This window comes from Heloderma suspectum, chromosome 14, assembly GCF_057233095.1.
Source record: "Heloderma suspectum isolate Gila_16-S chromosome 14, 16-S_ref, whole genome shotgun sequence".
Classification (NCBI taxonomy): Eukaryota; Metazoa; Chordata; class Lepidosauria; order Squamata; family Helodermatidae; genus Heloderma; species Heloderma suspectum.
The window spans coordinates 25,179,672-25,202,819 of NC_139471.1; the positions used below are offsets into that span (position 1 = coordinate 25,179,672).

The 23,148-nt window shown below is 51.8% G+C and overlaps 2 protein-coding genes across 3 annotated transcripts in view; one reads left to right on the top strand and one right to left on the bottom strand.

The window, feature by feature from the left end:
- The first annotated feature begins 516 nt into the window (after window positions 1-516).
- Window positions 517-3,082, top strand: LRRC26 (leucine rich repeat containing 26). Its single transcript, XM_084820782.1, has 2 exons — window positions 517-1,189; window positions 2,811-3,082. Exons 1-2 carry the CDS (start codon window positions 517-519, stop codon window positions 3,080-3,082), a joined length of 945 nt encoding a protein of 314 aa, XP_084676908.1.
- Window positions 3,083-7,006: 3,924 nt separating this feature from the next.
- Window positions 7,007-23,148, bottom strand: part of GRIN1 (glutamate ionotropic receptor NMDA type subunit 1) — an 85,414-nt gene continuing 69,272 nt past the window's right edge. Inside the window, exon 18 of one of the 2 annotated variants that reach the window (XM_084821470.1) lies at window positions 7,007-9,076. In XM_084821470.1, the coding sequence (XP_084677596.1) occupies window positions 9,008-9,076 (69 nt within the window). In that variant the 3' untranslated portion in view covers window positions 7,007-9,007. The remainder of the gene's footprint in view (window positions 9,077-23,148) is intronic. The other variant, XM_084821471.1, reaches the window with a different exon arrangement.

The window sequence follows — 23,148 nt, forward strand, 5'->3', positions numbered from 1 at the left end:
CTGCGGGGAGGCAGAGGTAGGTGTTCTGTTCCGCCATGGACTCTGGGGAATTCTCCGCCATCCCTACGAAATATGCACTAGTAAGCGAACCGCCCACCCTGCATCTGCCCCATCTGGGAGCAGAAGGGGCTTGACGGTGCCAGGTGAGCAAGAGCCTGCTTGTCCCAGGGCGGCCTGACGTGGCTCCCTCGCAGGAGACAGGCGGGACCCACAAGGAAGCTGTGGCTTTGCCCCTTGGCAGGCAAGGCTGTTCTGTTAAAATATTTGCTAAGGAAGAGCAGAAGCTCCACCCTGCATTCACTGCACACTGAAAAAGAGTAGCGCAGGAGTGAGGTGCTGTGCAGAGCAGCGGCTGCCCTGTGAAACTGGTGCTGCTGCGGGCAACTTGGCATCCCAGCCAGAGGGCTGCTCTGGCCACCTTGGGCTAGCAAAGCTGGTGCTGATGGTGCGGCCTGGCTCCACTGTCGGGGCAGGGAGGAAGAGGCCTCTTCTTCAGAAGCCACAGTAGCTGCCTTCATGGCCTGGCGCAGGGGGAGCCAGCCCTTCCTCTTGCCAGCCGCACGCTCCGGTGCGCTTGGCTGCCAGAGCAGGCCGCAGACCCTTGTGGCCCTCATCCTGGCCCTCCTCCTGTCCCCCTCATCCACCTGCCCAGAGGTCTGCAGGTGCTCTGCTGGGGAGGTCAACTGCATGGAGCACAGGCTGCGTTTTGTGCCAGACAACCTGCCAGCCAACGCCACCAGTATCCTGCTGGACTACAATCGCATCGCCACCCTCCAGAACCGCACCTTCGTGGCCCAGCATGCCCTGCGCCACCTCAGCCTCTGCAGCAATGCACTGGTGAGCATCCACCGCCAGGCCCTGGCCGGCCTGAGCCAGCTGCAAGAGCTGGACCTGAGTGGGAACCACCTGAGCGTCCTGCTGCCAGAGACCTTCCTCCCAGTGCCCGGCCTGATCATGCTCAATCTGGGGCACAACAAGCTCTGGGAGCTGGAGCCGGAGCTCCTGGGCACCCTGCCCCACCTCCAGGGGTTGTCTGTGCACAGCAACGCCTTGGCCTCACTCTGGCCCGGCTCCCTTGAGAACCTGCCCTCCTTGCGCTACCTCAAGCTCGACGACAACCCCTGGGCCTGCTCCTGTGGCATCCAGCCCCTCTTCCAGTGGCTCGTGGACAACATGGACAAAGTCCCAGGTGAGCCGCAGCCAGGGGAGAAACCTCTGGGCCTGCCCAAAGTCCAGACCCGTTCTCCCTCTCTCTCTCTCTCTCTCGCACGCATGTACACACACACAAGGTGCTAGCAATACTAGGCTGTGGGCTCCCATGGTGTCTTCAAGACAAAATTCACAGAGTCTGCAACAAACTTGGGAGCGGAGGGAAGAGAAGTCTGATCTCAGTAGCTTGCAAAAAAAGTTTGGCATTTTATATTTTGCACGTTTTCAGCACCACCCAGTACCGCTGGGTTGTATGTCCTGTTTGTTGCTTTAGTGACTTTCCTCCATTCTTGGCTCAGTTCCAGGCAGGGAAGGAAGTTGTTGGAACAAGAAACTGAGGGCAGAGAAGACCTGAAGGAGCGGGAATTATAGAGTATTCATAGAATAGTAGGGCTGGAAAGGGCCTATAAGACCATCCAGTCCAACCCCCATCTCCTGTGTGCCCCCTTCATTGATAAAGACCCCCCCCTCCCTCCCAACTTTTACATACCAGAGCAGGTGCCCGGCTGTTGCAGTCCTGGTGCAAGACCATCAGTGGTTTATTTATTTATTTATTATATTTATTTATATCCCACCTTTCCCCCAATACTGGGACTCAAGGCGGCCTGAGGGTTGAGGGGTTTTTTTTTCCATTAGTGGGGAGCATCTTTTGGATTCTCTGCCTCGGATACCAAAATGCCACTGGACACCTCTGGAGGGGAAGGAGCGAGCAAAGTGACAAGGGAGGCCTCCCATTCTATGGACATTTTGCCATAAACCTTATTATGAATATAGTACCAGCCAAGTAAATGGCATTTCGCATGGGGGAGAGGACAGGACCCTGGAGACAACACCAAGGAGAAAACGCTAGACGAAGGGAAGGGAAACGCAGGCCCTGGGGGCAAACCTAGGAAGAATAAGCAAGGATTACTGTTACACCAAAAGGCGGCTTCACAGGAAAGGTGGGCTCAGAGGAGGGATCTGGAGAACATAAGGGAGGAAGCATCATGCAGGTGTCTTGGGAGGTGTAAGGGGCAGGAAGGGAGGAAGGGCAGACTCTTTCGAGGGAGCAGTGAGAGACCTTGAGATGACTGTGGTGGGGGAGGAGGAGCTGGACAAGAGAGGAAGCCAGGAGAGGAGACCAGAGGTGGCTATAGCATCCCTCCCCCCCCAACTGTGTATAATTAGGGAGCAATCAAGGGTCAATTCACTGCTAACGCTCCCCCAGTCACACTTCACAGGAAACAAAAGTGGTGGCAGCAGCTAGGTGGAAGCTATTTGTTAGCATCACAGGGGTCTACTGCTAAACAGGACTTCTCAGAGGATCCTGACCACGTGTGGAGAGATTGGGGGGGGGGGTAGCACTATATTAAGTGCCATGTGGAACCAGGCTGTTAATTCTGCTTCTAGCTCATTATGGGAAAGCCCCGCCATGGCAGCGTGGAAAGGCCCTAGTACTGGAACATCCTCTGTAGCAACCCCCACAATTATTTTGGCAGACTCCCTGCAGTTCAAACCAGTTTCAAACTGGCTTTACCTTTGCAGGGCAGCGACCGCCTGGGCCAGCTGCCCCCCCCCCCCCGACACGGCTCCGCCTGAGCACCTCTTCGCTTTCTCCCCAGAGGCGAACTCCGTCTCCTGCAGGCGGCCAGCGCAGCTCGCGCACCTCCCCATCGTCGCCCTCGGGAACGAGTCCTTCGCCCGCTGCCGGGAGTCCGGGCTGCGCCCCCGAGACCACGCCTTCTTCCTGCTCATCGGCCCGTCCACCTTCCTCGCCAGCATCTGCTTCGCCAGCCTGGTGGGCTCGCTGGCGGTGGCCCACGCGAGGCTGAGGGCCGCGTCGTCCATCCAGCCCGGGGCCTTGGCGCGGCGCGCGGCCCGCCGCCCGCGCTAGGCCGCCGCCCCCCGGCTGGGGCGCGCGGCCGCCGCGGAGCTGGGCGGCGGGTCGCGGCTGCTCCTGGCGCGCGGGCGGCCCGGGAGCTTCGCCAGCGGCGGCGACGGCAGAAGCCGGGGCTCCCGCCCAGCTGAGACGCGGGGCGCCGCTTGCGGGCAAGGGCGGCGGGCGGCAGAGGGCGGCCCCCCGCGGACGGCCCTCGGCCCCGAACGCCCCCGCTCGCGCCGGCCGTCCCGGGGGGCGGAGGGGCTCCGGCCCCCGGGCGCGCGTGGAGGGCCTCGGGCAGCGCCGCCCTTCCGCCCCGCGCCAGGCGCTCGCTGCCCGCGGGAGGACGACGGCTGCCAGCTCCGCAGAGACGCCGCAGGCGCCGGAAGCGGCCAGCCGGCCTTCTGAAGCGGCCGGCGTCAGCCTCGCTCCTCGCCGCCCCTCTGGCCGGGCGCGGGGCGCAAGCGGCGGGCTGCGTGCCGGCCGGGCCGCCGTGGCTCCTGGCCGGCCCTTGCGGGCGGCGCTTCGGCCGGGCAGAGGTCCGCGGCGGCGGCGGGCTCGGAGCCCGGCCGCGAAGACGCGCGATGCTGCGGAGCGGGCGGCGTCCCGCCGTTCCGAGGGCCGGGGACTCCGCCTTCGCGGGCAGGGGGCAGCGCGGGCAGCGGCGCCCGCGACCCCGGCCTGTCCCCTCGCCTTCCTCGGCGGAGGAGCGGGCGCGGGGCCGGCTGGGAGTCCTCGCGTGCCGCGGCCCGGGAGGCCGCTATGAGCTCAACTCCCCGGAGCGGGCGCGGGGCCGGTGCTGCGCAGCGGCGCGTTGCGGGGGGCCGCCCCGCCCCGCCCTCGCCTCCCGGAGGCCCGCTGTCATTCGCGGCGGCCCCACTTCCGCCCCTGCGCTTCTCCCGCGCCCCCTCCGCCGTTCGGGGCCGGGGAGAGGAACGGGCCGGCCGCGCGTCGTCCGCGGGCGCCCCCCGCGCTCCCGCCAGGCCTGCGCGCCCTCGGCCGGGAGGGCGGCGCAGGGCGGCCCGGCGCTTTTCGGGCGGGCGGAATTCCGCGGGCTCCCCCGTGGAGAGGCGCTGCGCCGGCCCAGGCGCTGCCTCCCGCGCGCCCAGGCCAGGCCTGCCCGGGGGCCGGCCCCGCCCTTCGTCGCCTCGCGGGCCCGTCCGCTCCTCTGGCGGCGGGCGGCGAGCGCCGGGCCAGGTGCCGCGTCGGCCCCCTGCAGCGACCCAGCGGCTGCGCCCGGCCTTGGCCGCGGGGCGGCGCGCGCGAGACGGCTGGCTTCGTCTCCTGAGCCCGGCGCCCTGAGGAGCGCGGGGGCGGCTCGGCCACGGGCCCGGAGGGCTGGGCGCCGTCCGCCTCTGCCGCGCGCTCCCGAGCTGCGCGCGGCGGGGCAGAGGCCGGGCGGGCGGCGAGCTGGCGCGGCGCGCCAGAAGCGGGAGCGGCGCGCGGAGCAGGGCTCGGCGGAGGCGCCCCGCGGGGCGAGCCGCGTCCGCCCGCGCCCCGCCCCGCGCGAGCATCTCCCCTCCGGCGCCGCCGCCGAGCGGGCGTTCAGAGCCGGCGAGCTTTCCGGAGCCGCCCTGGGCAGATGTTGCCGGGGGAGCCGCTCGCAGACGGGCCCTCGCCGGCGCGCAGCGCGGGCGCCGAGGTGGGGACGAGCCCGTATGTCCCGCTCTGTGCGGCGAGGAGAGCCGTGCGGAGAAGCGCCGGGCGCGGTTCCACGGGCGCGCGCGCTCTGGCAAGGATGGCAGCTGCGGCTGGCGGAGCGCCGGCGCCCCTGCGGCTAGAAGCCGGGAGGGGTGACTGGTCGGAGCTGGGCAGAGACACCGCGCCGAGGGGGCGAGCGCGCCGCCGCCGCCCGCGCGGCAGCCTCCGCTGCCCAGTTTTACGCTCGATGCGCGTACCCAGCGCGGAGGCGGGCGCTCCCGTTTCCCGGCTCTCATGCGTTGGACGGGCGTCCCCCGCCCCCCCGCTTCGGCCAACTGGCATGTTTATCCAGTCAAGGGCTATTCGGTGCCATTATGTTATTTTCGTGCCTTTCAGCAGCCGGTGTGCTGCTTTTTAAAAGCTGGAACATTGCGCTGGGAGAGCGGGGTGGCTTTATGATGGCCGCAAGCGCGGGACGCTCCGCGGCTGGCTGGAGAGGGAGATCGCTTTGCAACTGCTGCAGCAGCCGGCCGATCAGCTTTCTGCGCAGCTGGATTCTGCTGAGAACAGTAAGAACCAGCCCCTCCTCAGCTTGATTCTGTTAGGAAGGTTGTGTACTGTGACAATTTGCCCCAGAAGTCTTTGCATCTCGCAGAACTCCTGCACCAGCCTGCAGGATAGGCTACCTTGCAAATCTTTTATCCAAAATAAAAAGTTATTTGGGTTTCCACATTTTTCTCATAAGCTTATCTCTCTCAAAAGTTTATAATTTTCATAAAGAAAGAAAATATTAATGTATATTCTTGTAAAGGTTGAATCAGTTTGACTCCAACAAAGGCGTTCTAACAGAAGTATTTGTGCTGACATGCTGTGACTTTTCAGTGACCTAGGAATCTGGTATGGGGAAAATGAAATTTTCCTAGCTAAACTTTGGAAAAACTAAAAAGTGATTAAGATAAGGAAGTTGGGAAAAGGCAGGGTAACTGCTAAACAATTATACATATTGCAGTGCAGTGAAAGATGGCATAACGTATTGTGAAAAGTAAACAGGACCTACGAAAGAGAAACATGTGATCCTACTTTGGAGAAAAGTGTTGCACATAAAAGCTGACAAATAGATGACAACTTTGAGAACAATAATAACTAATCAGAGAAATTCCTGTTTCACAAGGAAACATGTATCAGGAGTTCAAAAGAACTCATTTAAATATGAGAGAGAAAATACAGGAACTCCACTGTCCTCACAGAACTGAATTCGTTCTCGCAGGGCACTACACCTGTCCCGAGAAGAACAATCTCACTTTGACTTCTCTGCTGCATTTTGCTACAAGCTCAGTAATGCCATGTGGGTAAGATACTTTCATCTTTAAAATGAATTTAGTTTAAGACTAAACTTAGAATGCTTTCAATTGTTTTGTACTTGCAGCTTCCGATTTTAAAGTAAAAAAATGAAAAGACATGCCTGATCTCAGAGTCCTATATCCAAAAATTCTATGTTAATACCAGGAATGTTGGAAACATAAATTCCTAGATGACACTTTGTACCTGGAGTATGGCATAGATGTTACCTGCTGAGCCATGATCATCTAAATACAAAAATCCTCTCATAATATCCCTAGACATGAACAAATCTGTCACAATACGTCAAAGAAGGGGCAAGTGTGAATCCACAACAGGCACACCAGAGAAATTTAGGGCATCTGCATGTAGCTTTTCTTAATGATTCTCTCCATCAATGGTAAGAGTAGATCTTATTGCCTCAGTCTTGGATCCTGTGGGCAGGGCTGCATGGATTCTCCACTTAAAAAAAAATAAGCCTGTAGTAATTCTGCAAATTAATCACATTTATGATTTCTCTTATTTTGCATCTTTTATTGTTCTTCTGCATATAGAATCCAGCTGCCCATAGACACCCTGTAAATAGTATTTAGCTATCAGAAACTCTTGAGAACTCATTGGGCATCATTCACCCACCTTTTAGGCCACAATTCTAAACACACTTAATTGTATTTAATGGGGCTTCTTCTGATGGGGGGGGGTGAGTTCCCCAGGAAGGGGAATTTGACACCAAAAGCCACATTTTGTGTTGTTGTTTAGAAATGGAATCACAGAGCTGCCTATAGGAAACCTGATGTGTGCGCAGAACTCATGGGCAAAATTCCTAGTCTTTTGTGGGAGCTGTGAGAAGCAATGTCTTCTGTGAGGCCAGTGAAAGGCTGCCTGATCGTTCATCATCAGTTTGAATTTGGATAATGGACACAACACACATACACACACACACACACACACACACACACTGCAACTGGTATATGAAATTCATTGAAGAATACCCCTTGGCTGTTACAAAACCCCCACAGTACATTTGTTAATAAATACGATTATTATTCATAGTAATGGGATGCTGATGCCCAGTTAAAAATTCCATATACACACACGGATCTATTTACAGAAGAATCAGTGTAGCCTTGGGCACATGTTCAAGAGCACACACTTTAAAAGTCCTGATTAAGCTGCAACACTACACTTACCTGGGAGTAATTCCCATTGAATTCAAAGGGGCTTACTTCTGAGTAAACAAGTATAGGATTGCACAGTAACTCACTAAGAACAGCTGTCATCCCCCGCTCTGGTTCTGCACCCAGAACTGTGAACCTGAACGTGAATCCAGAGCCGGGGCGGGGGAGCCTCCTGGTTGCTGTTCTTGGAACTTGCAGAACAAATAGGTTGTGTGTGCATGCGGGGATGTCTAATCCATGTTCAGCAGTGCTCTTGTGTATGTGTCCCAGGCTAGCATTGCTCTACAATGCGTCACCACTGGAGGAGAAAAGGCTTGGACGATACTCTGGAAAGCAAGGGAAGTTATTTCACGCTGTTGCTAGACTGCTTCAACATACTCCATGTGGTGGGCTGGCTTTGTTCACTATGTGGAAGCTTTAGCTGCCGCAAATACAGCCAGCAGCCCACCTCTGGGTGGACGTGGCTTGCCAAGAACGGGCAGCTTTTCATTGCCATTTGACAAAAGAAGGGCAACAGATGAAAAGGGAGGACCAACCCAAGGGCCACCCCGTGGGCTTCCATGGCTGCCTGCAAATGGCTCTGAACCCGAGTCTTACCATATGAAACCTAACACAGCAGGATCACACTAGTTTTCCTTGGAGTCCGATAAACAGAAAATTCTTTGTACCTTGATCTGGATTAACTGCTACCCCTGGTTCTGTTCTGTACCCATGACTGTCAAAATGGATTAGGATCTCCAGTTAATAACTCTTAACGCTTGAAGAGTGCGACGTACATGCTGCCTCAATCATCCTCACCACAGTCCTGGAGGGCAGACCAGTATTATAAAACCCATTTTGCAGCAGGTGGTGAGACTGAGGCTCACCCTCATCTGACCCCAATAATGAGTAAAACAGAAATTAAAGGGTGTTATGACCTGGGCAAGAAATCCATATGCATAAAGTCTCAGAAGCCAACAAGAAGCAGCAAAGCCCATCTCCGCCTAGCTTCACTCTGGCTACTTTTTCTACTCTACTGACTATATGTTTTTACCAAACTGGGGAAGCTGAGAGGGAGATGGCCCAAGTCCCCTTTCACTCATGAGCCAAAAACTGGGCAAAAGGAAAGGGGGCAGGCGCCCCTGCTCCCAGGCGAAGGACAAGGCCGGCACGGTATGTACATGGGCAGCAGCACTCGGCTGCCTGGGAGAACAGGGGGCTGTGGCAGTGCGGCCGTGCGCGCGCGCTCCCTGGGGCGGACGGGCTCACTGAGACGGACCAGCCCTTTGTTGGAGCCACATGGCCAGTGGCCCTTCCGCAGTGCGGGTGCAGATGGCCCTTTGCTGTTCTCTAACGGGATGTGGAAAAGGGGAAGTCAGGTGAGCCTGGGAGGCTCTGCACATGCACGCGTGACAGAGAGACTCCCTCCCCAAGGCAAAGGAGCCCTGTCCACTCCCAGGAATGTGCGGTCCTGGTCCACCCTCAGCATGGCTGATGTGCCACTCAGAGCCGCCTTCTCTGCACCTGCCGGTGCCCAGAGCAAAATCCTTGGAGGCCACCGGCGTGGAGGAAAGCGTCTGGCTGCTCCGAGGCCTCCTGTTCCGCAGTTCACTGCAAGGCCCCAGCAGTGTCAGCTGGCTTGGGGAGAGAAGGGGACCTGTAATGGCCAGGTGGAAAGAAAGCCATGCAGGCGCTGTGGGTGGCTGGCAACAGCTTCCCTTGGACGTCTCCAGGAAGGGCCCATCAGAGTCCCCACTGGTCTGTCCCTTTGGAGCCTGCAGCCGGCGGGGCCAGCACCCAGATGTCACACCACGGTGCTGACTGAGGGGTCGGAGAGGTTGAGCTGCCCAGTGATGTCTGTGGGATGATACTGCTGCAAGAGACAAACAGACAGACAAAGAGGGCGAGCTGTTAGGCACGGCTGGCCAGGCCACTGGCGGACTCAGTCGAGACGCATGCCCCGATGGGAGATCTCTCAGGGATGATGCAATGGCCGCAGACCTTAGAGGCAAGCGAGGCTTCCGCGGAGAGCTGGGAGTCTCTGCCGCTCATCTCTGGCAAGATCACGTTCTGCAAGCCTGCCTGTGCTTGTCTCTTTTCCAGGGTGGAACTGCAGACCGAATAGGGTCTAGGAGGCGGTTCAGGGAGGCCCGAGGATTCAGGGGGGGTGCATATTGTTGGGAGGCCTAGCTGGGGCTCAGCGTGGATGTCTGCCCACTGCCCTGGTGCCTCCTGCCCCTGGGACTGGCACATTCCCCGCTCCCTCCTAGTTCCAGCGACCTAGAATTTGGCATCAGTGGCTGGTGAGTCAAGAAATGCGCAACTCCGTTTGTTCGGTTTATGATAAATTGAAAAGACAGTTGTTAAGGTGAAAATGCCAACATATGTCATGTGTTAGAGACAAGGCCTGTGATTGGGCCTCTGCTGTCCCTGCCGGAGGAGGGTTGGTGCTAGCCCCTCAGGAAAGGCCAATCCGTTTGCTCCGAATATTGTATCCTGGAAACAAAACCAGGTTTTGTCATTGTCCTTTGCTCTCTGCTGACAAACTCCTTTTGGGAGCAACACGGCACCCACCTCTGTGGCTTTACCTACGCCACATAATTTAGTTATTTATTTTAAAATTCCAAACCTGTTACTTTAAAACAAAATTTCAAGCAACTGTCACTCTGCCCCATAGCGAAGGTTTGTGGCAATAAGATGATTATTATGCTGGATGCCCTGCGGGCTGTGGCTATCAAGGGCTCATTTGACGCTGAGGGTCAAAGAGTGCTGGTGGTGCAGCTTTTTTAATCTCTGCCGGACAGAATCATGTAGCTGACAAAGACTAGCAGCACGTGAGATACCCAAGTGCAACACGCACACCCAATGGGAGGCCACTGTCTGCCCAAGCCCACTGTTAATTTAGTTTTGTGGTTTCTCGCCACGTGGCAGAGTTTAAGGATGTTGCTCCCCGGCCTGGGCGGCATGCCCAGGGCCACGGCGTGGACCTCCTTTTGCCCTTGGCTTGCACCTTCCCAGTCTCCCTGCCGTGACAGCAGAGAAATGCATCATCTCTCAGGGATTCCCCGGAGGACGGGGGGGAGGGGGGTTACACAACAGCACCTGGCGGTTCTTTTTCCACACTGCACTGGAGGGCCAACCAACCCCCCTCCTGGGATGCTTCAGTGCCCCCCGTGACCAGTGACAGTCCTGGAGGTGTATGCCAAACTCCATCTATTTAGGACCTACTCTCTCTCTCTCTCTCTCTCTCCTTTTGGACATCAGTGTCTTCCCCACCCATCTCCAGGCCCCCTCCCCATGGTCAGCTGGGCCTGCCATTCTCCCCTTCCCTCATATCGTGCTGTCCCTGCCTCAGCCCTCGTACGCCCTGAACATTACAACCCCCCCAAATACAGGACTTTGGATACAGGACAAAAGTGAATGAACATTCAGGACGAGAGCCCACCCTGTGCTGAGCAGCTCCTGAAGCCGGGGTTTCTCTACAGGGCTTATCTGCAGCTCACGGATTCTGGGCGTGGTGACATCGCGGGGCTGTCTGTAGGGAGCAGGCGCATCAAAGGGATTGTGTATTACAGAGGCATCGGCTGCAGTTCCAGAGTTCAAGGCAAAATCGAGTTTTGCAAAGAGCATCTACCCTCATCACGGTGCCCACAATGACGCCATCTTGCCCGCCCAACAAACCTGCAGCATTTTGCCCTGGAGAAGACTGAGCAATCCATGAAAAATGTTACTTCCCCATCCCACCCGGTACACACACAAGTTCATTTTATTCTCTCAGGAGTGGCTTTTAAAATGAGCCACTTTTAGCCTGCCTGACTTGTCATGATGGTCCTAAGATGGCAGCACCATACTGCACAACTTCGTAGGTGCAGGACCCGTTTTCTTGCCACAGGTACAACTTACTGGTCTGTGCTGACTTTGCACTTAATAAGAGCACAAGAATTGCCTCCTGAAACAGACCCAGGTGCATCTATCTGGTGCAGCATCCTAATCCAACTGTGGAAAGCCAGGAGCTTTTGAAGAGCCACAACCAGGCCGTGATGCTTATGATTGTCCCCTGTTGCTTGTCCCCAGTATCTGGTACTTGAGAGCAAACTGTTTCTAATCATGGAGTCCATGAAAATAATAGCCACTGGTAGGCCTATACTCCATGAGTTAGTCTAATCTTTATTCAAGCTGTGAATTCCACAAATTGATTTTGTATTTTGCAAAAATATACTTTTAGTTTGTCAGTCAAACCTACCGCAAATAAATTACATTGGCTGATCCCGAGTTCTAGTATTATGCAGGAGGGAAACTTATTTATGAGACTTCCTCTGTACGGTTCATACGTCTATAACAATAAGGGAGCCCAGCACCAACTTTATTGATTTGACTGGTGGAATATCAGCTTTTCTCTTTTTTTGCTCTGAAACAGCACCTAACACATTTTGAAGCTTGGTTTGTATGACACCTTAAAAACAATTCATTTGTGTGTCAAAAGGGAGTGATTCCCAGATGACAAATTGATGTTTTTCACAGACACCCCCCCCCAACGTGGTTCACCAAACTGAGTGCAAAGCCCTGTGGGGCAACTAACCAGGGGCTCATAGAAACTGCTTTTGCCATCTGCCTGGGACTGCAAACATGGGTGGCGCAGGTGGTGATCAACAAGAATCTGGCAGCCCAAGGTTGGTGGACTCTGTTTGGCTTAGTGGGATATACCGCTTGTATGCTCAACCCTGGCCCTTTATGGCTTAATAAATCTAGAGGGGAGGGGATGTCCTTCTGGGTCCATGAGGTTGTAAATGCCTCACTTAGAGGGGGAGCACTTCAGCTTCTTTAGAAGAAGCCAGAGTTCGACTGCTGCTGAAGGAACCTAGCCTGGACTGAGACAATGTTAACAACCATAAGCCAGTGGTTAGCGTTCTCTCCCAGGGCAAGGTGATCAAGAACTGAGCCATGGCTGGCCAACTTCAGTCGCTCCTGGGTGAAATCAATGATCCAGATCAAGGGCAGGCAACACACGCGCTGAATGTGCCCCTGTCCTTTTTTGTGCCCCCCACTGCTGCGCCCTAATCGCTGCTACCACATCACCAAATTGCCACCAAATTTTGGTGGCGTGCAGCAGTAGCAGCAATTTTTTAAAGCTGCATTTCCCTTCAAAACAAGGCATGCAGGGACGACAGTTTAAATGCAAAATTGCACTCCCTTGGCAATTTTGGCAGTGGGTGTGTGTCTGGCCCCCAGTGGGTTCCAGGGGGCAGAAATGCCCTGGACTCTTAGACACTGCCCTCCTCTGATCTAGATCCATTTCAAATGGACTTCAGGTTTGGTTTTGGTACAAAAATTGCCTTGGTCACCCCGTGGGATGACCTTTGCCGAGAAAAAGTCAGGAGGAGCGCGGCCCTGTTGATGCTCTTGTACATTCCGCAGCTTTCGAGGCTACCATTCATGGATCCCTCTGGATAGGCTATTTGAGCTGGGTACGGGAGGCCTGCTGTGCGGCAGCTCCGCCCTTACTTGGGTGGCTCGTTCCAGAAGGTGGTGCTGAGAGAGCTCTCCTCGGCCCCTTGGCGGGCACGCTTTGGGGCTCTGCAGGGTTTTATTCTTTCTCCCCCTGCTGTTCAACAATGACATTAAACTGATGGGAGAGGTCATTCAGAATTGGTCCAAGGCATGACCAGTGTGTAGATGGCCCCAGAGGCATTTCCTCTTTAAGGTCAGTGGGGCTGTGAGTTCCAACCTTCTTTCCCTTCCTCCCAAGAAGATAGCAAGTCGTTCACTAACTGGGCACCACCAGATGTCTCCTCCCAGCCTCCATTACTGCTGCTGGCAGTACCCGGGGTGAGGAGCACAGGTCCTTCTGAGCACGCCCGCCCGCCCGCCCACCCGCCTGCCTGCTCTCCCTTTCCTCTTTCACTTATGCATGAAGAGGCAGCACATGCGCCTTGATTTCTTCTGTTGTGGGCAGCGGCAGCTTCTGTGCCAGACCGGACCTTGGGGACAAGTGCATTGCCTGGACACCACATATGGGCAATATTCAGTCCCCCCAACCAATCAGGGGACTGAAGGATTAAATGAAGAGCGGGGCAGGAAGGGCGGTGCCCACGGCCAATCAGTGTGTGTGTGAGGAAGGAAGCAAATAAATGATTGGCAGGGCTATTGTTCTCCCGCAGCAGAGCACACATTCAATTGGCGCAGCAGCAGCCCAGCGGAGAAGAGAAAGAGGACTCGCTTTTTCTTTTGGTGCATTCTGCAACACAGACCAGCCTCCGAGTGAGCGAGTGTGAGATTACTTAAAAAAATTAAGTCTGTTTTTTAATTTAAATATGTGTGGCCAGTGCCATGGCTAGCAGCCAGGGGCACCAGCCAGCTCAGAGAAACTGGAAGAAAGCAGCAGCAAGAAGGCAGGATATGCTATTTTCATTGCTATTTTATTCTCCTTTTAATCTCCATTTTGGAGTTTTTTTGTTTGCTTGTTCCTGTTTTTAAAAAATCTTTTTGGGGGTTGGGTTTGACTTTTTATTTTGACTTTTTTTGTCTTTACAATCTCTCTCTCTCTCTCTGTCTGTCTCGGGTTTGGGGGATTTTTAAATTCCACCTAACCTCCCCCCCACACACAACCCTTTGCTTTGCAAGGAGCTTTAACTTAACATGCATGCTTCAGTTTCTCTTTTTGCTGTGCAGTAGATTGTTGGTGGAGCAGAGATATGTGGGCTCAAAGGAGCGTTCTGGGTTGCTGCTGTTAATTCAAAAGACTGCTTTTGTGTGTTACTGTGTGGATCTCTTCCCCCACCCCGTACTCCCACCTCAGCCTTCTGCTTTCAGGCATGATCTTAATGTTAAGTTGCCTCAGTTTGCCCTTTCTGTGCAATGGGTTCCTGCTGCAGAGCAGAGAAATGTGGGTTCAAAGGAGTCCATCTAGCTGACTCTGCCTACTGTGACCCTTGGCTCTGCCTGCCTAGCGGCGGCCTAGCTACCCTCCACTCCCCCAGTCCTAGCGGGACCAGTGACGCTCAGTGCAGGAAGCATTGTTTCTCTTTTTCATCAGTGCTTGGGCATGGTAATGGACTGGATGAAGGCGAACAAGCTGACACTCAGTCCAAACAAAATGGCGGCACTGTTGCTTGTTCATTCATCCGTGCAGGCGAATTATATTCAGCCTGCCCTAGATGGGGCCACGCTCCACCTACAGATTCAGGTCCGCAGTCTGGGGGTGCTAACTGATCCAGCACTGTTGTCAGAGGCGCGACTGACCTCTCTGGCCTGAAGCACTGTTTATCAGCTTTGGCTGGTACGCCAACTGCATCCTTACCTGGCCACAATTTTCCATGCCCTGGTATCCTCCCATTTGGACTATCGCACTGCATTGTACCTTTAAAAATGGCTCTCAAATGGCTGTTGCTCTGGGAAGAGGCTGCAAGATTATTAATTGGGACTGGGCATTTTTAGCACTAATTAGGCCTGTGCTTTGTCAGCTGCACTGGCTTCCAGACCATATCTGGGCCCAGTTTAAAGTGCTGGTTTTAACCTTTAAAGCCCTAAGGGACTTAGGATCAAGTTACCTGACAGACCTCCTTCTCCCATATGTACATCTCTGAACCTTAAGATCCTCTTCAGAGGGCCTGATCCAAATGCCCCATCCTAATGAAGTGAGGTGGGTTACCGCCAGGGAGAGGGCGTTTTTGAGAGTGGCACCTCAGTTGTGGAATGGCCATATTCCCAGAGGCCATCCCACAATGTCTCGGTGCCAGGCACAGACCTTTCTATTCACCAAGGCCTTTTAAATAACAATTAGTCTAGGCCTCTCAATAACATGCACTTTAATTTTGTTTTAGTTTTTAATAGTTTTATTGTTTTAATGTTGTATTTTTAATTAGGGCTGTGCACTGCTTCAGTCCGGATCCCAAAGTGGATTGGGGAGATTCGGACCGAATCAGTCCCGTTCTGGAGCAGGTCAGGATTGAGCCAAAGCGACCCAAAGCAAGTCAGATCAATTTTGGCCTGATCCAGGCAGCTGCCTGCCCAGCTGCACAAGCCCCCTGCTCCTTACCTGGACCTGTGGGGAGTGTCCACAGCTGTTGCCCTCTTGGAGGGAGTTGCCATTTTCTTTTAAAATGGTGACTCTTCTTCTTCCAGTAGTTAAATGTTGCATAGATTGTGGCCGTAAAGGGGCCATCTACACATTACACAGTGCAGCCTTCAAAGAACTTATCTCCTCTACATTATACAAAATAAGTCCACCAAAGAATAAAAGAAATATCCTGGCAAATGTTAGAGGATATGGGGTATGCTGAAGTGTGAAGAAGTAAGGATTTGCTTTTTTAATTATCTTCATCATCATCAAATCCATGGCTTCTGTTGCAGAAGCCATGACAGTTAAGACTGTGTGAAAACATTTTAAATTCTGTGTGTTAGTTAACAAGTGAAGTCAGGCATTTTAAGATCTGACTCTGAGGGGAAAATTTTCCTCTGGGGAAGATTTTGATGCCTTCTTTTTTGACAGATAAATTTAGGTACAGAGAGCATAACCTTGAACTGATATTTAATGAAAATGCCCTTTATTTTTTAAAAAAGCTAAGCAAATATGGCCAGTCCATGTAGTTACAAGCTATTCTCAGCAAAGGTGGCTCTCCCTTTAAGGCACAATCCTATGCATGTTTAGTCTGAAAAAAGTCCTACAGCTTCCAACATTCCCCAGCCAGCACCTTTAATTATTTTATTCAGGGTTTTCTTCTTACAGCTCTCTGTGTATGCATGTTTGGATCCTATCTCAACTTTTGAGGCAGAAAAAAGAAAAGGAACAGAAGGATGCTACCTCCATCTTTACTAAGGACTGGCTTTTGTTATCCCTCAGAAAAAACATATTTTAGGAGTTTGCTCTAAGGGGACCTAGTACGAGATGTAAATGTTGTTGAACCAGTTGGAAACAGTGGAACAATTGCAAACAGCGACCACAGTGCTATCAGATTGAATATATATTTAAGTGGGAAATTGCACAGGAAATCCAGCACAGTCACATTTGACTTCAAAAGAGAAAACTTCCCTCAAACGAGGGAACTGGTGAAAAGGAAGTTGAAGGGGGAGTCAAGAGGGTTAAACCCTTTCAAAACGCTTGGAGGTTACTTAAAACCACAACGATGGAAGCTCAGCTAAAATGTATATCACAGGTTAGGAAAGGAAGCACCACATCCAAGAGGTCACCAACATGGTTGACGAGCAGCGTCAGGGAAGCTATTGGAGAAATGAGGGCTTCCTTCATAAAATGGAAAGTCTTGCCCAAGTGAGGAAAACAAAAGGGAGCACAAGCTTGCATGAAGGCGATGACAGCAGACAACAAGAGATGCCAAAAAGCATGTTGAAGAGCATATCGCTAACAACATAAAGGCCAACAATAAAGAATTCTTTAAACATATCGGAAGCAGGATGATCTCGATCATCCCAGAATGCAGGACACAGAATAATGGGCTCAAGTTACAGGAAGCCAGATTCTGGCTGAACATCGGGAGAAACTTCCTGTTAGAGCAATGCGACAATGGAACCCATTCCCTAGGGAGGCGGTGGGCTCTCCCACCCTGGAGGCCTTCAAGACGAGGCTGGATCTGGAGCATCTGGAGGCTGGAGCATCTGTCAGGGATGCGCTGACTTGGATTCCTGCACTGAGCAGGGGGTTGGACTCGATGGCCTTGTAGGCCCCTACCAACCCCACTATTCTATGATTCTATGAAACCAGCTAGGGAGGCAGTTGGATCACTGGATGACAATAGAGTTAAAAAGGAGGACAAGGAGATTGCAGAGAAGCTGAACGAATTCGTCGCTTCAGTCTTCACTGCAGAAGATATCGGACAGTTACCTGTGCCTGAACTGATGTTTTCAGGAAGGGAGTCTGAGGACCTGAGGCAAATAGTGGTGACAAAAGATGAAATTCTCAACCTTACTGACAAATTGAAAGCAAATAAATCACCAGACCCAGATGGTATTCATCCTAGAGTCCTCAAAGAACTCAAATATGAAATTGCTGATCTTCTAATGAAAATATGCAACATGTCCCTAAGATCAGCCTCTATTCCAGAGGACTGGAAGATGGCCAATGTAACATCAATTTTCAAAAAAGGATCCGGGGGGGGCGGGGGCAGAATCTGGGAAATTACAGGCCCATTAGCTTAACATCTGTTCTGGGTAAATTGGTTGAAAGCATTATTAAAGATAAAATTAGTAAGCATACAGAAGGACAAGCTGTGCCGAAAAAGAATCAGCATGGCTTCCACAAAGGTAAGTCTTATCTCACTAACCTTTTAGAGTTCTTTGAGAGTGTCAATAAACATGTGGACAGGGGTGATCTGATAGACATTGTTTACTTGGACTTCCAAAAGGCTTTTGACAAAGTACCTCACCCAAAACTCAGAGCAAACTTAGCTGTCATGGAATAAGAGGAGAGGTCCTCTTATGGATCAGTAACTCATTAAAGAACAGAAAGCAGAGAGTAGGAATAAATGGTAAAATCTCCCAGTGGAGGGAAGTAAATAGTGGGGTCCCACAGGGATCTGTATTGGGACCAATGCTTTTCAACTTGTTCATAAATAATCTGGAACTAGGAGTGAGCAGTGAAGTAGCCAAGTTTGCGGATGACACCAAATTATTTAGGGTGATTAAAACAAAAAGGGACTGTGAAGAGCTCCAAAAGGATCTCCCCAAATTGGGAGAATGGGCAGCCAAGTGGTAAATGTGGTTCAATTGTAAAGTGATGCATTCAGGCAAGTGTAAAGTGATGCATGTTGGGGCAAAAAATCCCAACTTCAAGTATAACCTGATGGAAACTGGGCTAGCGGTGACTGACCAAGAAAGAGGTCTTGGGGTTGTGGTGACAGCTCAATGAAGATGTCAACCCAGTGTGCAGCTGCTGTAAAAAAAGGCTGATGAGGTTAATCCGAGGCGCGATTATTGCTAATTGAAAACTCCACGTTAGGTATAATTAGAAAAGGAATTGAGAATAAAACTGCCAATATCATACTGCCTTTATATAAATCTATCGTGCAACCACATGTAGAATACTGTGTACAGTTCTGGTCATCACACCTAAAAAAAGTTATTGTAGAGCTGGAAAAAATGCAGAAAAGGGCAACTAAAATGATCAAGGGGCCGGAGCATCTCCCATATGAGGGAAGGTTACAACAGCTGGGATTGTTTAGCTTGGAAAAAAAGGAGGGTCAGGGGAGACATGATGGAGGTGTACAAATTTATGCATGGTGTGGAGGATGTGGATGGGGAGACATTTTTCTCCTCCTGTCATAATACTAGTACCCGGGGTCATCCCATGAAGCAGATTGGTGGGAGATTCAGAAGGCTATCAATGGCTACTAGTCCTGATGGCTATGTGCTACCCCCAGTACCAGAGGGAGTGAGCCTATGTACACCAGTTACTGGGGAACATGGACGGGAGGGTGCTGTTTTTCCCATGTCCTGCTTGTGGTTTTCCCATGGGCAGCTGGTTGGCCACTGTGAGCAGAATGCTGGACTAGATGGACCCTGGGTCTGATCCAGCCTCAGGGCTCTTCTTATGTTCATATGGGACATTCCCCGTCCCACACACCCATCTCCTTTAAGAAGATTCCATGTCCTATTTCTGACAGATGCTTTTGGTTATGGAGAGCAGAAAATGATATTTAATGACAAAAGCCTTCCATAATAATAACCTGAAATAGAATAAACCTAAAACCCTTGCTGAGGCGACAAGGCGCTGTCAGTCAAGATGGCTCCCACATAGATCAGTCTTGACACTGTTTCTCCCTCTCTTCTTAAATGTCAACATCTGTGTGTGTGTGTGTGTGTGTGTGTGTGTAGGTAGTAGCAGGATGCATCTTGAGGGCTGGCGGTGGCCTTGCTCTTTTAGAGTCCAGGGCTGGGCAACTTGTGGCTCTCTGGATGTTTTGGCCTACAGCTTCCCTAGCTAGCATTGTCAATGGTGAGAGATGATGGGAACTGTAGGACCGAAAGTCTGGAGAGCCACAAGTTGCCCACCCCTGCTTTAGACAATAGTAAAGTGATGGGGGATAGATCATTTTAAGCATTGGGTCTGAGGTGAACATTTTCTCTGACGAATATTTGATGCTGATTTCTGACAAGGTACCGACTTCTGGCACTTTTCCTGAGTGTTCAAACCCCTTCACATATATTAGTTCGGTTACAATACGCAGCAAGGCAGGCTATTGCCTTCTCCGTATTGTGATGGAGTATATGAGAGAGAGCGAGAGAGAGAGCGCTTTTTGTCAAAGGTCACTATCTGCTGAGGTAACATTTGAACCAAGAACATCTGGCTCATGCTTAACCACAGTATTACCTCAGCTCTTGTAATGCGGACCACAAAATGATACATTAACTTTTTTTTAGGGGAGTGCGGGCTTCATTTTCAAACTTTGCCATTACAAAAAAAAGGAAGAAAAAGGTTGGGGGGAGGTAACTCAAATTATACAGATGGAAAGAGACGGCAGCTTACATATTTGGCAAGTTTTGGCACTTTTAAAATGTTAAAAATGAGAGTTGGCTTGGATCTTTAGCATCTAAAATGAAGGACCTTCTGTTACATTCGTGGGGCATGTGATGCCCTTCCAGATAAGGGAATAATGGGTGAGTCTCATTCAGGCAAAGAGCCAAACTGAGGTTATGGAACTAACCCAGCGATGTCCGTGGGAATGCTGTGCTCCTCCTCCGCCATCAGAGGTGCGGCAGGGGAGCACAGAGGGCCTTTTTGTTGCTGGTGCCCAGAATTATGGAATGACTTCACGTGGGCGCGAGGGATCCATCGGGCCTCTTTTCTTTCTGTGTTTAGACTTGAAAATGTAGTTTTTTAAGCTGGCTATTAATTTAGTAGACTGCTGTTTTCTGGAATATTTGCCTTTTATATCTTTTATCAGCTTTAATTCTTACTGATAGATTAGTTTGTTTTTTTTAATGTGAAAAGCCACTTTGAATAACATTCGTATAGAAAGGTGGGACCAAAAACTGAGCAAATAAATTATTTTTATGTGTTTCATGTGACGGGAAGTGCGGACATTGGGGGTGCTCCCAGATCCAGCTCTGGCACTGCTGGCCCAGGTGGCCTCGGTGGCTCAGGATCCCTTTTGTCAGCTTGGGCTGGTTCTCGAGCTACAGCTGTCCCTGGATAAGGACAGTCTGGCCGCAGTGCTCCATGTTCTGGCAGCCTCCCAGAGGCCACTGCAGTGGCTTGTCCGTGGGGCTGCCCATGAAGGTGACTTACCCGTAAGCTTCAGTTATTGCAGAAGATGGACGGTACATGGACAGCTGGGATTATATTACACTGATTCTAAGGGAGCTGTACTGGCTGCCTATTTGCTTCTGGGCCCAATTCAAGGTGCTGGTGCTCACCTATCAAGCTCTAAACAGCTTGAGACCCAAATACCGGAAGGAATACCTCTGCCTATATCAGCCTGCCCATGACTTAAGATCTACAGGAGAGGCTCTGCTTAACTGCTTAGAGATTTTATTACATAAAACAGTATATATGTATATATGCACCCCGTTTGTGAAACACCCTCCCCATGGCACCAAACATGCTATCATTCTGGCACCAGGTCAAAATGTTTCTATTTGTCCCATTGCATTTTAAGCTGGTTGGTCTGTTTTATGGGTTGTTTTTTGTGTTTTCTTTTACTGCTTTTACTGTTTTATGATTGTATTTTATTGGTTTTATTATTACATGTGTATTATTTATTATTATTACATATTTATATATTTACTGATATCTTTTGATGAAGGGTGGTTTATAAAAATCCCCCAAATTAAAACAAATTAAAAAGTAAGGGCCCAAACCTATGCATGTTTAGTCAGTAAAAAAAAAGTCCTACAACTCCCAGCCTACCCCAGCCAGCCATGCTGACTGGGGCATGCTGGGAGTTGTAGGACTTTTTTTTTCTGTCTAAACATGCATAGGACTGCGCCCTAAGAGTCCTAGGACATAAGACTCTAGACATATTTCATCTTACAACTTTTTGAGGACCCACTTCATATGTAACTCAGGTAGCATGTTCAGTGACATGTACAGGGGTCATTCATGTTTTGCATGTGGCTCCCATGTGGGTCAGCTCAGTTGTGGAGACTGTTTCCCTCACGCTAGTGCCCCCAGGGGTCTGTTTCATGCACTGAAAATGAAAAGGTGGCTCAAAAATGCTTAATGTTCTAAGCATTTGCGGTATAACTGTGTGCATCTTTAACTAGGTGATGTATATTGGAACAGTGTCCTACATATGATACTTACCTGCCAGCTCTTTTTATCTTGTTGGGTCATTAGCATTTCTGAATTTGAAATTTCTGATAATTGTGGTTTTATGGGTGGGTTACGTTGCTTGGCACCGAAAATGCTTGAACGTTACGGCCTCTAAAATGGGAAGGCACTGTTTGTTTTGAAGCTAATGTGCTGAAAGCCTGGGGGTGGTGCGTGCCAGCATGGGTATGAGTTGCTTATCTTGACCGCTGACCCTACAACACTATGAAGTCCTTGTTCAACTAGCGAGGAATAAGCACATCTGTGGGAAATTCTGGTGGTTAGGGTTGTGCACAACATCATGTCTTAGCAAATGGAGCCAGCGCTCAAAATGGAGCGACACTCACCCTATTTGTCAGAAGCAGGTTCTGTCTCTCTGCTCACTGAAGATGGCCGGCCTGTGGGCAGGGCTCTGTACGCACTGGGTGTGAAACTCAGCTCCCCGAGGATGTCGGTGTCCCTGTTTTCTCTGTGTGTGTGTGTGTTGCGGGGGGGGGGGAGCAGGGGGTTAATAAGTTTCCTGTAGATTGAGAAGATCTACTAGGAAGGGCATGAGCAACGCCTAAGGGGTGGCTGCCTAGAAGTTCTAGCTGCCAGGGGAGGGGGCCGTCTGGAGCACTGACCTCTGGCCCGTCCTTGTAAGACCAGCAGAAGCAGCTGTGCAAAGACGCTCAACTTGCATCATTAGTGCATGCTGCACATTCCCCCTTTTCTGGATGCAGAGTTCTGAGAGTAATGCACAGCCCGGCTTATTAGGCAGCGGTGGACAGCTTGTGGCCCTCCCGATGTTTTGGCCTACAATTCCCTCAGCCCTTGCCAGCACAGGCAATGGAGGCATGTAGGCCAACCTCTGGAGGGTGGCAAGTCCCCCCCCCAATTATAAAGTCTGTTACCATCTCTCCTAGTGGCCTGGTGAAGGTGGTAGGTGGAGGAAGTAATGGGAGAGGGTCCTATGCCAGGAATAGATGGGAGCATTGCCCACAGACCTTAAAAGAGGAAGAAATGCACAGCCCTGGCCTGACTCCTCTTCCCCCGGGCCTTGGGCCAGTCCTCACTTCCCTCAAAGGGCGTGTCTGTACTACAGACATAGCTGGATTTAACAGTAACTTCGTACTCACAGGGAATCTTGGGAAACCTGGGTCTGTGGATGGGTAGGCTAGGGATCTCTGATCAGAAAATGTTCAGTCCACCCTAAAGCACGTTTCCCAAGATTGTCTGGAGGAAGCCATGACGGTCAACTAGTTGAGTATGTAAGTCTGTCCTGAGGATGTGCCCTTAGAGGCTTGGAACTGGAAAAGGCCTGAGGCCATCTGGGTGAACCCCCTGCCCAAAGTCACAGCCCAGTTCCTCCAAGTGCCCTGCAGCCCAGGCCAGGCCGTTCAGGCTCAGCAGAGAGCACCATGGAGCACGTGGCTTCAGGCAGCTCAGGCAAGTGAGCTGTGGTGTACTCCGGTGATTTGGGCTTGAGGGGGCTTGGGAGGACGGGGGGCTGTTTAAATGGCAGTGTGTGTTATTTCACTTACTTCTAAATCTGGTACACCAGCCCAGCTGTGTTTGGGGGCCTCCCCCCCTTCTGCTGTGTGAGGCCCTGGACTTCTGCTCCAAAGTCCTGCCCTGATGGGCACCGCTGCCTTTGCAAGTGAGCCAAAAACAGGGGTATAACAGAAACCAGGGGGCTTCGGCCA

Coding starts and splice junctions, on each gene's coding strand:
- LRRC26 (XM_084820782.1), top strand. CDS start 517: ATGGCCTGGCGCAGGGGGAGCCAGCCCTTCCTCTTGCCAGCCGCACGC. Junction 1,190..2,810: donor CAACATGGACAAAGTCCCAG/GTGAGCCGCAGC, acceptor CTTTCTCCCCAG/AGGCGAACTCCGTCTCCTGC.